The sequence below is a fragment of the Aphelocoma coerulescens genome, chromosome 18 (assembly GCF_041296385.1).
Source record: "Aphelocoma coerulescens isolate FSJ_1873_10779 chromosome 18, UR_Acoe_1.0, whole genome shotgun sequence".
NCBI classification, from domain to species: Eukaryota; Metazoa; Chordata; class Aves; order Passeriformes; family Corvidae; genus Aphelocoma; species Aphelocoma coerulescens.
The window spans coordinates 6,392,052-6,406,215 of record NC_091031.1 but is presented as its reverse complement, the minus strand read 5'-3'; the positions used below and the strand labels follow the sequence as shown (position 1 = coordinate 6,406,215).

Sequence of the window (14,164 nt, the reverse complement as noted above, 5' to 3'; positions counted from 1 at the left end):
TGTACCAAGCACCAATCCCCATCTCTTCCCATCAGCTCCCCTCCCACCGTCATCCTAAAGTGCTTTAAAAAGTAGGAAACAATTTGCACTCAAAATAGGTGTTTTTAAAAAAAGTGTAACTACACAAAATCACAGTGAGTCCCTGCAGGCCCTGCCAGGAGCTGGTGTGGTCCCTGGCCAGAGGCTCCTCACAGCTTGTTCTACAGTAGAATTAAGGGGCACTTGTGCATCAGAGGTCACCAGGATGTTCAGTACCAGCTCCAGACCTCATTGCTCAGACACGATGCTGAAAATGGGAGTTGAAGGCAAAAAGAATTCCAGATTTTGGGTTACTATTTATTCCATAGTTGAAAATGGGGAATAGTCTCCATCAGTGTGAGGTTTATTTCAAGCAAAAAAAAGTGGTTTTCAATAAAAGCATTCACATTGAACAAGTTTATTAACTGTGTGTGTATTCTGCACTGAACCTATTGGTGTAGGACACTGATGTAACTGAGAGAACTTTTGAAAAATCTGCCTCAGAAACAGTGAGTGCTTTTCCCATGAGCCCATGCCCAGTGCAGACAATTTTGTTATTTCCAATGGCTTCAAACTTCAGTCTCCAAACACCATTTGTAACACCTTAGCTCAGTTCACAACTCTATTCTCACATCTCTCTCAACACCAGATCTGAAAAATTCGATTACTTATGCACAGACCTGAGGGGCTCCAGGGATGCTGGAAGAGCTGAAACTTCCAGAAGGAAGATTTATGTTTCTTCCCTTTTAGTACAGACACTCTGCTTTAGCACAGGGCAGTGTGTGACCTGCCTGGGATTGGACACAGCCCCAGAACCATCACTGTGAGGAGAGGGAAATGCATCAGGACATCTGTTTTGGACAGGCAAAAATCTTGCAGGAAAACTCCACTAACTGAGCAAAAATTATGGTGGGTTTGTTAAGCAGCAGGTTAATAAAGTTTCAAGTTGGTATAACAGTGCTAACAGGACATTTGGTGGTTCTCACCCATGGATGATTCCAGTGTTTGCACCTGCAAGTCTGAAGAATTTTTTTGTTCTGGAGGTTTTAAACAACTTCATGTGGGACCTTCACCAGTGCCCAAGTGCAGCAGTAACACCTGCAGTGGCACTCACGGGGAAGGCAGGGGGGCTTTGCATCCCCAGCACAGCTGGGAAGGGTCTCTCTGCACCAAGAGGGGCTCCCCCAACCCCTGGGAAGAGCCAGGGGTTCTTAGGGCACTCCTGAAACACTGATCAGGACCCACAGCTGGGACAAATGTGCTTAGAAAGGGCCAGGTGAGCTGGGAAAACATGAAACCCTGGCCCTGGCCACGTGTTCTGTTTCTGCAGTCACCACATCCTCATTCTTCTGCCTTAAAAACACATCATCTCCTTTGCTGAGCAGGAAGTAACCAGCAAGCATTTGAGCTCTGATGAATCCATGCTAAAACAATTTCGAAAAGAAATCTCAGGGTCAGCATCTATTTCATCCAAGCTACATTAAGCAGATCTCCTCCAGATCTGTATCTTAAGAGAGGCACAGACATCACAGCTTTTCTTCACAGCTTTTGTTTGGGCCCAGTATGAGAGAGCAGGATAACACTAGTCCTGGACAGACTCAAATACATCAATGATAATGGCAATATTTGGTGTTAGTGTAAAATCCCCATTGTTGTGCCTTCTGATAGCACCAAAACTCTGCAAAGTTAATGAGACTACAAAGAACACACTGCAACATATGCATGTTTCATATACATATTTATATATATTTCATGTACAAAGTTACATTCTGAACCCCATGGATTCAATAATAGAAATAAATACTGAAATAACTACACTGCTATATGAGCTCTTCTGCTCACAGAAAAGAAGCCTCAAGTTTTAACAGACAGCAAGTTTAACGCTGTAGAATCCATCTCAGATTACAGAGGCAAGTAAAATTCAGCGTAAAGTGTCCAACAGACAAAACTTTCAAAAATTACAGACCATAAAATGTTTAAAATATATGTTTAAAAGATTGAGAAATGTGCATCAACAAAATTAATAAAGGAAACTTAATCTTGTTAGAGGGTGGGAGAGACATTTAGTGTATAGAAAAATGCTTTGAGGTGCAACATAGGTTGTTACAATATGGCATAACCCTGTTAGAAAAGAACATTTAATTTCCCTAAAGAAGAACTGTATTTGAGTTTACCGTGTCTCGTTTTACAGAGCAGGGCCTTCACAATGCCCCACCTCAACAGGGCCACTTACAGAGTGCTAAGTCAGGTTTAATCCTTTGGTAACTTTTATAATACTCACATGGAAATAAATATTCAGTTACACAGCATTTTTTAAAGACACACGTTCTTTAGAACAGTTAGTATAATAAAACAGATTTAACATTTGTTTGTTACTAAGGCAGCCTATGATAAAGTGTCTACGCTCCGTCAGCTCGATCCCATCCGGCGCAGGAAGACCTTCCCAAGGAATGGACAATGCAGCCTCACCCTCACCATGCAAGCACCCCTACCCAGGCAAGTCATGTGCTGCATATTTTGTGCTCGAAATGTTTCCAAACTATTAACAAGCTGTAGCTATCAAGAGATTAGCTCCTATTTATATGATGCTTTAATCACGAGTGTAATGCATAAACACATTCTTGAGACGGAGTTGAGGATGTATTGTCATCCCAGTGCCTGGGGTTTGCGTGCTTTATTCACCCTTCAAAGTGACCTTAAGGGGAGTTTATACAGCCCAGCACACTGTGATGACAACAGGGACCCAGTTAATCTACTGTACCTTAGGACAGGGGATACAGTTTTTAAATGAGAAATACAGAGAAGTGCACATGCCTTTATCTACACCCATAGTGGTAACACAGTTCAACTACTGTCTGCTTTAAAACCCTTCCACTTTTGGACAGAAACAATCAATCATTCTCTGAAAGATTTGCAAGGGTGGCCCACTGAGGTGACTAAAATGGCACAGTGGGCCAGCTCCATTTGGCAAAAGACCAGGTACACACTTGCCAGGTTGCAGTGCTCCAGCTGGAGCAGTAACGCTGCTCAGAGGAAACAGCTCGTCTCTAATAACAAAACCCTACAAGAACCAAGGAACAGAACTGTGCGCTTTTTTTCTGAGGACATGAGAATGTGACAATCAACCAGCAAGTCAAAAACTTCAGAGATTGTGTTTTTCAAAGAGAAAAATAAAAAAAAAAAATCAAGAAAATGGCAGGAAAAGCAATGAAACTGCACCACTCACAGTGAAGATTCTGCACAACAGTAAAAGTTTAGACAGCATTTTTCTTAAGACATCCAATCCCATAAGTTAATTCAGATGTGCTTCATGTTCAGCATACATGCCTGTAAGTTTAAAATAGGTCTAAGAGTGTTGAGTCAGGTTACTTTTGTATAATTGGTATTTGTATAATTTTTAATAAGCTTCCAGACTTTGTATTTAAGCCAAAGTACTTTAAGAGTGACATTCAAGATGAATTTGGAAAGCAAATTATGAACATGCTCTCATCACTTTTGGCATTCTGAAGAGAAAAATACTACCAAGATATTAGACATCTTTAATAAGGATTTTTACTACATAGTTCATGTCCTAAATACATATTTACGAGAGGAACAGCTGTGTACAAAATATGTCGCTTAAAAAGTATTTATACATATAAATCTAACCAGTAGACCTGAATGGAGATTTTCTGGTTTATCAGCTATGATATGCATTTGAAAAAGCTGCCTAAATATATATTTACACAATAGACCTCAGCTAAATGTGTTCATTTAAAAAATTAAGAAAATATATAAACACATGTTTGCCTGATAGACCAGAACTGCTCCTATTGCATAAAAATGTTTAGGCAGTTTTAAAAAAGTGTTTCTATATTTACTCCTCTGAAACTGTTCAGTTCTCTCACATAATCAAGTTACTAAATTTCTCTACTAATCTGAACAGCTCCAGTCTTTTGGGGGTAAATGCTGGATGTTTATTAAAACCCCTCAAAACTTTTACTTTCCAGAGACTAAATGAAAAAGCAAATCTGGGTTTTTTAGTCTTCTGAAGTACAGAAATCATGAAATGTTTAACTTAGGTCTGATACTAATGCAGAAATTTCAATTTAAAAGGAAGACAGTCTTGAACTCACATTTATGGTTAAAAAAATAGATGGTGAGTAGACAGAATGTCAGCCTAATATTAGAGTCTCCTGACTTTCAGTAATTTTCTCAATCTTTGTGTTACCTGATAATATTGCTGCTAAATTATTTACTTTTTTTACTAAATTGGGGTATGGAGCTACAAAACAATACATTTGGTACCTAATGATCTGGCACTACAGTTCCTTTACAATCTCACTTGGGCAGAATGTGGGGTTTTTTCTGTACACTCTCAGTCTTTTCTCATGCTCTAATTGAGGTCTCCAACCTTCACACATGTAGTGCCTCATGAGTTTGACCAACTAGGCAGAGAAGATCATTCTAGTGCTTAGTACATAAGGAGTTAAGACAAGAAAAGAACAAAACATATCCCCTGTTTGAGAATTATACAGTTATTTTCCAATTTAAATCAGAATAAGAATACCCTTTGGAAACAGAGTTGTTCCATACATATCAGGGAGATGGAAAAACATTATGCTCAAAATTGCTCATTACTGAGGGCAGCAGTTCTCAAACTTTAAGGTTCAATAGTGGAAAATATGATTTTATTTAAATATTTTCATTTTAATTCCTATACAGCCTCCTCTTCCCCCCCCCAAATTCTGATGAATGTAACAAATTCAACTGTGTACACTATATGACCAAGATCTTCCAGGTTTGAAAACAAAAGCTGAAATACACAGTTTGCTTTAGCCCTCACTGAGTATTTGGATGAGTCTTAATAATCCATCTCCTAATTTGTCCATTTTTTTCATACTCTGGGAATAACTTTGCTGTTTTACCCAATGCATTATACGGTGAAATGAAGCTCAGTTGGAACAAAGCTGAACTCAAGTGAGACTACCAAAGAAGTGAACACATTAGATTGCTGTGGTACAGTAAAACTGTCTCAGCTGCTCACTGTGGTGTGCACACCAGCTGGAGAAACATCTGATTTCCTCACACTGTTCCATGTAACACGGGTGCAGTAAAACAGCACAAGCTAATTCCTGTATAGGTAAAGGTATGACAGGTTTGCAATATAAAGTTAAACAGCAAAGAAATGCTTCAACATCATGTAGTGAAACAGGTTCACAAAATAAAAAAACATGCAGAAGCTTTTTGTTTTTTTTCCCTGTTTTTAAGGTCTCCAACTGCATCCTGCAGGCTCACTCACTGCCACACATGACTTGCCACACTATCAAGTGACTCCTCTCAGCTTTGGCTACAGAAGGTTCAAGTGGTAGAGCTTCTCCCAGGAGTTCAGATTCTCCTCCTTCATCACCTGGAAAAAACCAGCTTTGAATGAGGCAGCCAATAATCAGAAGAGCGTCAACACCACATGCAGCAAGACAAGCAAAACACTAAAAAGGCAGAAGTTGCCATATGCTGATATAAAAACATATTAAAGTATGTGAATGTAAACAGAGTGTGCTGCATAATTATCTCAGAGCCCAGTGTTCTGCTGGCCATGTTCTTCAGTTCTAGACCAAAAAATAATGGTAGTTTCATAAGTATCCATATTCTACATGTTTCATTACTTATAACTCTTTAAGGTAGAGAGACCTCCTAAATCTGCAAACTACCAGGCAGATACAGAGATGGTTTTGCCACTAGAAAGTGTTCTGGGACAAACACAAACATATGAATGCTCTGGAGCAAGAGCTGTAATTAAGCACAAGTGAGACAACACAATATTCATGTCTATGATCAATCTTTCCCACTCTTTCCTCCTGTTCCAGTTACTCCAGCTTGCCACAACTCTCTGCCCACAGTGGCAAAGACAGCCTTGAACATATTCTCCATTATTGCTCTTCAAAAAGAAGAGCAGTTTTGTAGCTACACCTGAACTCTGGATGACAGGAGCTGACTGGGACCAAAGGTGACACTGAACTGCACATGGACAGCCAGAACCATCAATCCAAGGAGAAGGTCACTTTAATCAGAGGGAACAGGAACTGACCTACACCTTCAGGAAGGTGCCAAATCAAATTTTGGCTGGTGTTCTGGTTAGATTCCTTTGGAGGGCTGAGCAGTCTAAACACAGAGTAGCCCCAAATTGCTCTTGACCACTTTGCTGGGCTCACGTGGCATTGGCTGGGCTAATGCAGCACTGACACTCAGCTCACAGCTTTGCATCATGCCACAGGGACAGCAAAATGCACATTTGCAATGTGGTTGTTCCAGCTGCCCTGGAGCTCAGCACTTGAGCCCTCACTGCAGGGTGGCACAGAACTGCCTCAAGCCCTGCCTCCCACAGAAATCCAACAGGGGCACCCCAGGAACCTGCTTGGCACCGATTAGTGGGATGACAGGATTTGGGATGGCCCTCCTGGGTTTTCCTTTGTAGTGGTTTTTGTGGGTTGTTTTGCTGTTTGGTTGGTTTTGAAAGACTGCAGACAGATTTGGGCAAAAGGTCAAAAGCAGGCCTAAGAGTTGTGACACCTTTTTATGCACTTTTTGTCAAGTGCAGACACCTTTTCATGCGCTTTTTGTCAAGGCCTCCAGCTGCAGATTCTAAGCACAGCATCACAACAGCTTTCACTTTACTTCCCCAAAGAGTTCATTTTTTAAAAAAAGAATGTTTACACAAGAGCTCTTTTGTGGGCTAGATCATGCAAAAGTGCTATCCAAGAAAAGCAGTGAACAAATAAGATGGGCATGCAGAGATAAGAGATCTACTTTGTCCCTTCCTTGAGTAAATTTTACACTGAGCATTCTTCACTTAACACGACTTGTTTTCACAGTCAGTCTGCATATTTAAGTAACTAAGGACATGTTTTCCAGCAGTTTGAGACAGAAGATTAACCTGCTAAAGAAAGACTGAAAGCATAAACACAAGGTGGCACATGACTCCAAAGCAGAGTTTCAAATAAACCTTCTTACAGTCACCTCAAAGGTCATGGTTTACTGGGAGGAGGAGGAGAAGCTGAAGGTGTGTGTCAGAATAAAAATACTTCTATCCCTGCAGTGTAAAGACTGTATATACTGACCACACAAATGCACTCATTGCAATTACAGCAGCAGTTATTATGTGGTTAATAACCTTTCAGTATGAAGTATGACTCATTTAAAGCTCAGATTTCTTACCCATTCTGAAGTCAATGTATCCTTCTCCACCGCTTATCACCAACATTGATTTTAAGGGACTCTGGTTGAAGGACTCTTGGGCTTGTTTATCAGCTGTTAGCTCTGTTCCACCACTACTCTGAGGGCAAACAACCTGACCTGGGTGAAAAACAGAACACATTTTTATGCCTTATCTCAGAGTAAAACCATCTGTGCTTGGTCACTGGATTGCCTAAAGCAGTTGAGTGCCTTCTTAACAGGCAAGTGCTCTCTTAGCACAGCACCTTTTTCACAGAAGGAAGCAAAGTCCTTTTTTGTGACCAAGCCCTTTTCCTCCCATTAAACAGGGCTGCACTTAGCAATCAGACAAGTCTTGTAATTAAAATACAATACATTGCTTCTGAAAGTATGAATTCATACCCTTGCTATCTTTGCCTAAAAACACTGTGTTTAACTAAGTGAATGCAGGAAAAACCACACCAACCAACCAAACCAAACCAAACCAAACAACCCCTTTTGAAGATGGTAACAAAACCTCACCTGGTACTGCAACAAAGAATTTCACAGCATCCCGGTGGCCGTGGAAGCAGAGCTGTGCATGTGCCATGGAACAGTAGGGAATGAATGTCCCTGGAGTCACCTTGTCACTGTTCTCATCTCCATAGACACGGATCACACTCCCCGGACGGTTTCCAGAGCCTGCTGCTGCTTTATTGGCTGTAAAAGAAGAGGAGTTGTTTTCTACTTCAAAATACAAATTGCTGAAGTGGTTATTTGTTAAGAAACCTTATGGTACCATCTAAAAGCTAAAGCCAACTTAGATAAAAATGAAACAGGAGGGCAGCAATGCCAATTCAAGACAGAGCTGGAAAGAAAAAGATTGCATGCTTCGTTATTTTAAGTACATCAGAAAATGGAGCAGGATTCTTATTAGTCTAGCATAAACACCAGATTTCAATATCCTACTTTTGGGAAAAAATAATTTGTGACAGGACTGTATCTTTCATAGAAAATAAATACCTCTAATGTGTTTCAGTATGAGCAAATTCCATGTACTTAAACATGTAATTAAAGACAGTTTCATTCCAACTAATCATAAGGTATCCCCTTGCCAGCAAAAATTCTCTAGAAATAGCCACCTGTGGGCATGAAGGAGCTACCCTATTATCATTCTACATCTAGATTTTACTGAGAAGTTTTAAAATACATTAAACCAGAGAAGTACTCATGCTAGACATACAAGCCATCTCCATTCCAAAGACTATCAAAGTAGTGAAAGAAACAGTGATTTGTAACAAGACAGCAAATGATGTGGATTAATGACAAAGTTACAAGATGTGGTATCACATTGGCTGGAAGAAAAACAAAGTCTGTATGAGAGTTCAGCTGCAACACAGGATGATATGCTAAACTGCTGAGCAGATTGGTGGCCATTTAGCAAACATAAAACTGCTGCAATGCAGTAACTGCAAGTGGAAAAACATTTAGGAACATACAAAGGGTAAATCTATAAGGAGTGGGAAACAGCCTCAAAGTGGCTATTAGAAGCCTGAAAATAGGTTTTGGTTCAGGATCTGCACTTACCCCGCAGCCCCAGTAAACGTCCCTGGTGGAGGATTACAGCTAGTGAGAAAGGAGGAAAGGGGAAATGGATAGGTATGACAGTAGAGGAGAAGGATTAATGAGAACCCACCACTCATATTTTGGTTTTTGATAAGGTAGAGCTTAAAATTTTAGCTCCTGAAAAAAACCAATAGATATTTAATTACAGAAGATTCAATCAAAAGTCACAAAGAACAGCATCTTGTTATAGAAGTTTCAGAACAAACTGGACCACAAAAGCACTGCCACTGTCACGTGTTTTTAAAGTTTAATATTGATTAGCAATGTTTCCCCTTTCTCTCTTTCCTTGGCAGGAGGCTCCAGAATAATATAGAACAACTCATGTTTTCAAGTACCCTTTTGGAACATCATCTGCTGCCCTGCTACTGAGACCCAGGGGACTGAGAGATGCCACTGCTCATGCAAGGATGTGACTGCTTTTAAATTCATTAATATTCCTCACCAGGATTCTCAACCCCACTATCAGGCTATCCCCAAAAGGCTGCTCTGACCCACAACCAGTCAACAGAACTGAAATGAAACCAAACAGGTTTAATAGGGATTTCTTCATGTTCACTCCTGGTTTAAAACAAACTCCTCTGGAAACATTAAATTAAGCTTGACACAAATTAAGAGCTATAATTTTTGAAAGCATGATTTAAAGTGTTTTAAAATCCATGACAGGAAGTCTGTCCTTCCTTAGTACATTCATGCAAGGTAAAAAAAAAAAAGACATTTACTGAATGGATGGACAATGCAATGGAACAATATGAGAAACAATGCATGTGTGTGCTGTTCAACAAAGCAGGTAACACATGAAGAGTTTTCACTATTAAATCACCCTAAAACTTCACCTATTAGACTGCACTATTTTCTAGGTAGCAACAGTACAACTAGGACTATCAAAGGTCTGCATTTTATTTTCTGAAACTTCTGTCCACCTGTTATAACATTAGTCTCAGGCACAAGTGTTGAGGCTTCTTTTTGTTCTTTAAATGCAATCAATTTCCACAGAGACTCTTTCCAAGCTTCACCTACTTAAGATTTGGTTTGCCCTTGAGCTGTTCTTTTCTCCTGAGATTCAACTGCCCTCAAGTAGTTTCAGCCTATGACAGGAGTCTGGGATCTGTTATTAAGCAAATACCTGGATTTACATGATTGGAATTTGACCTGGATGTTAGTGCCCTGTTTGAAGAATGTGTTTACAGCTTCTGTAACTCTGAATGTGTCCTTTAAAGCAGTCTGTGCTACTCCTGTTCCAGTCCTTTATACCCACACTGTATGACTCCTCAAGAACTAAAGCCAATCAAATTGTATTAGCAACACCAACTTGCTCAAATCAAAGAAAAATCTACTTTGTGATCATATGGCAATCAAAAATAACATTAAATTAGAAAAGTAATGATGTCTCTTCTAAGCAATAAACATTTGTCAATGCTGCTAATGCTCAGAACACCTCTAAGGCTCCAAAGTATCCCTTTGATTCAAGCCAACTCTACTCAAACTGCAGCACAGGAGATTCTGGAGACGTGTTATTTTCTCAGAGGAATTGTAACCACATGCACAGATTTAGGTGCTAAACATCACACAGGCCTGATCTGTTACAAACCTGAAAGAGTCAGACCTGGCAGTGAAGCTTTCCATCCATGAGCAAGCATCTAAACAGTGTTTAATACTCTCTTTTTTTTGTGTGTCTACAGCATATTGCACAGTGCTATTCATTGATATTTTACTTACTTTCTGTTAATGGAATGGAGATGATGACACCATTTCCTGTTCCTACCCATAAACGATTACAAGACACCATAAGTGCTGTGATTCTCACAAATGAGAATCCCAGTTTACCAGTACCTAAAAACAAAAGATGCTTTTCATCAAAAATTATGAGCAAGAACAATTTTAGTTCTACAACAGAGACTCTTAAATCCAACTCCCAAATCACACAGACAAGTTAATTCCCTCCCACTTCAGGCAGAAACAAAGTAGAGGAGCACATTTAAGTTGTAAAGATAACCTAGAAGGCTACAACACTGTAAGTAAATTGAGAACCTTACTGCAAGAGTCTAACATTAGCTATGAGAAAGCAAAAAAGGTGTAACAGCTCCTCAATGCAGCACAGTAAAATCTTTTGGGGCTTATCAGCTTTTAAAACAAACAAAAAAGTGAGTTTACAGATCTAAGACAGTGGTTTGGTTTGACATGCATTAAAATTAATTTCTCATCCATTAGCATGATGAGGGGAGCAGAAGGCTGACAAGCCATGTGCAATGCACAGCAGTGACTTGTGAAGGATTTCCCAGGGCCTAATTGCTTGTATTTATTGTGCAATGTAGGTAGTCAAACTGCTCTTATACAGATATTAATGAAAAAAATCAGAAAGCTTATTAGGTTCAATAGCAATAAAAATTTGGTGGGGGGGGGGGGAGAAGGGAGGTTGAAAAAAGAGGCAATTTTTCCAGGCAGGTAATGGATTCCTCCCATTTTTAGCTATAAAAAAATGTATCAGTATAGAAAACGAGAAAGATTGTAGTGTCTCTATTGGTGCCTTGCCCACCCCAACCATCATTTTCCTCATTAGTTCTGAGTTTTTAAGGACACTTTACACATCAGGTAAGGTCAGCAGACTGTAAGAGATGACTGTAACAGATGACCCATCATCCTCATCATGCTTGACAGACTGACTTAGGCTTCTACTTCCAGATTCAAGTCTGCACAAACTGATTTTAACCAGCCTTTCCACCCACCCTTGCCTCAAACGTGCAGTGAGAACTGCCTGATCCCCAGCAGGAAAAGGAAGCTGCAGACAGCAAGAACACACCAGTTCTCCCTGGGAACTTACCAAGCATTTTGCTTACATAGGGCTCAATGTCCACATCCTGCAGGTGCTGGTAGGTGTGTGCGTGGTAGAGGCGCAGGGTGGAGTCCAGGCGGATGGACACCCACACCCCGTCCCCCACCCACGCCAGCTGCCTCACTTGGCTCTCCCTCCTTGGGTGGGCATCAAAGGACTTCTGTGAAACATTGGGGTTCAAATCAGAAGGTGAAACAAAGGGAAAAGAAAGAAAGGTTTCTCTGTTACTCTCTCACAGTCGGAACTGGCAATTTTAGGTCAAGCACGACCCTCTGATCTGCAAGATCACAGACAGTGCTTAGCTCCGTTTCAAATACCATGTGATGCTCTAAAATTGCTGATTCCCTTCCCTAAGTGTGATCTCAACGCTGTAACTTCTTACTCTCTCTTCATTTACACATCTCATCCCAGCCTGCTCCAGCTTCTGTCTCCCTTGACAGAAGGGAGAAGCTGGAGCCTTTTTGGTCTGAGATCCTGCTGCCACAGCACAAGGTACCTGTGCCCAAAAGGTGCCTTTCCTCCTTGTTCTGTCATGACCGACTCACAAACAAACCCACCTGTGCAAAATACACATTATCCACCAGCAAAACAATCTATTTCACTCTTATACGAACTTCATTTCAGTTTTCCCATATATATCTGTGTGTGTATATATATATATATATTTATAGTCTTCTTCATAAAAACAGGTTATTATTGGGTGATATTTTCAGAAGAGCTGAGCAGTCACCCTCAAAGGCCTGGCCCATGTCTCAGGCCAATTAGCAGGAGCTGAAGCACTAATATTGCTCAAGGCTTGCAGAAACCTCAGCCACTTTCTGCCCTTGAGATGACAGATTAAACACTGCAGATAAAACACCAGCTCACACACCTTGCATAAACTCTTCTCTAACTGGAGGAAGAGTACATTCCAAATTAACACTTACAAACCACTGAAGTGTGCAAAGACAGATTACAGAGAAGTTTACAGGTGGGTGGAGAACAAAATGAGGCCCACACAGAATAAGCTGGGAGCTGGCCTTACAAGCTCTGCACAAGAACACTTTCCAGCTTCTGGCCAGCTAGAAGTGGAGAACTAAGCCTCCCAAAAACTGGTTTCAATAAGTGAGAACTGTCTCATCATGGCTTTTAAGTCTTCCAAAACAATGAAAACACCTTAAGAAAATGTAATACTATTTCTTAAAACAAATTTTCTTGGTTGCCTGTTTCCGTACTGATGAAAACAGATGTTTCTGGAGTTACTCTGGAGTCTGAGCTGCAGCATTAAAACATAACATTTAATTATTTTAATCACCATTTCAACTTACCTCTATTTTCATGGCTTTTGGTTGAACAACATAGATTTTGTTCCTGTAGCCACACCAGACCTTGTCATGTACCACTGTCATGCACCGGATCGAGTGGTGCGGCCGGCCCAGGTCCAAGAGGTGATAGTTTGTCAAATCCCACTGACCATCTGCAAAAACAGGAGGAAAACAAAAAGCAAAACTCATAGGAACCTGTATTTAGTTTAAAGAAAATTTAGAAGTACAAGCAACTATCTTAAATGTCTAATTTTTTTAAAGCATTGTAATAATCTGAGTAAGTCAATACAAGTTTATGGCTAGGCTCCTCATTAAAAAACCAGCAACTAACATCCCAAATGCTACTTTTTAAAAAAAAATAAAGTTGTATGATGATTCAGGTTAAATACCCAGCAAAATATTTTTAAATCAGCAGGTTACCCAGTGCTACATGTCTGCTTGACTAGGACCAGTACCTGTGAAAACAAACAGCTTCCCACAGAGCACCAGGCACCTGCTGCTTGGCTGAACATCAAGTGTTGGCCAGTGCAGATTTTTTAAAAATATGCTGCAAGATCTTAGAAAAGGCACCCGAAATCTACTAAAAGCATACTAAATTTGGTCATTCAACACCAAGTAAAATTCTTCTGTAGACTGAACTAAGGCCACAAATCATCAACGACATTCGCTAGAGAGGCTTAGGGATTGTAAGCCACTACAGTGAGATTTAAGAAAAACCAACAAAACCACTAAAAACAAATTCATCCCAGATGCATCTTTTCCAGTATTGGCATTAGTGTTGTGAAACCTTTTTAATCCTTTTAAATGTTGAGCACAGGGATTTAAACATCACAAGGGAAAGATGAAATTAATAGAGAGGCTGTGGAAAAACAAGCTAAGAGGTAAGTTCCAGTTGCTCATAGTAAGACTTTCCCCTCCAGGTCCTATTTCTGGAGGCTGAAGAATGGAGCTGGTTCAGGAGCAGTTTGGGCAGAAATTCTGAAGGGATGCTTACAAAATTCTCACCGAAGGACTTGCCCAGAGATAATTTTTAACACTAACAAAACAGAAGGCATGACTATTGAGTATGATGAAAAAGCAAGAGAGATGATCAGAGTGGACTTTCACATGGCTCTTTCCTATTTAGCTCAGATCTATCCCATTCTCCATTTCAGAGTAAGAAAATATTCCATGAATGCACCAGAACAGTGCAAAAATGGTACTTGAATCTGCAACT

General features: G+C 40.2%; 1 protein-coding gene across 7 annotated transcripts in view; it reads right to left on the bottom strand.

Moving 5' to 3' along the window:
- Positions 1-1,739: 1,739 nt before the first annotated feature.
- SPAG9 (sperm associated antigen 9) overlaps positions 1,740-14,164 on the bottom strand; it is a 62,935-nt gene continuing 50,510 nt past the window's right edge. For 4 of the 7 annotated variants that reach the window (XM_069032855.1, XM_069032856.1, XM_069032861.1 and 1 more), the window contains 7 exons: positions 12,952-13,100; positions 11,633-11,804; positions 10,531-10,644; positions 8,776-8,814; positions 7,732-7,908; positions 7,213-7,350; positions 1,740-5,407 (listed from right to left, as the gene is read on the bottom strand). In XM_069032855.1, the coding sequence (XP_068888956.1) occupies positions 5,292-5,407; positions 7,213-7,350; positions 7,732-7,908; positions 8,776-8,814; positions 10,531-10,644; positions 11,633-11,804; positions 12,952-13,100 (905 nt within the window). In that variant the 3' untranslated portion in view covers positions 1,740-5,291. The remainder of the gene's footprint in view (positions 5,408-7,212; positions 7,351-7,731; positions 7,909-8,775; positions 8,815-10,530; positions 10,645-11,632; positions 11,805-12,951; positions 13,101-14,164) is intronic. The other 3 variants (XM_069032857.1, XM_069032858.1, XM_069032860.1) reach the window with 1 other exon arrangement.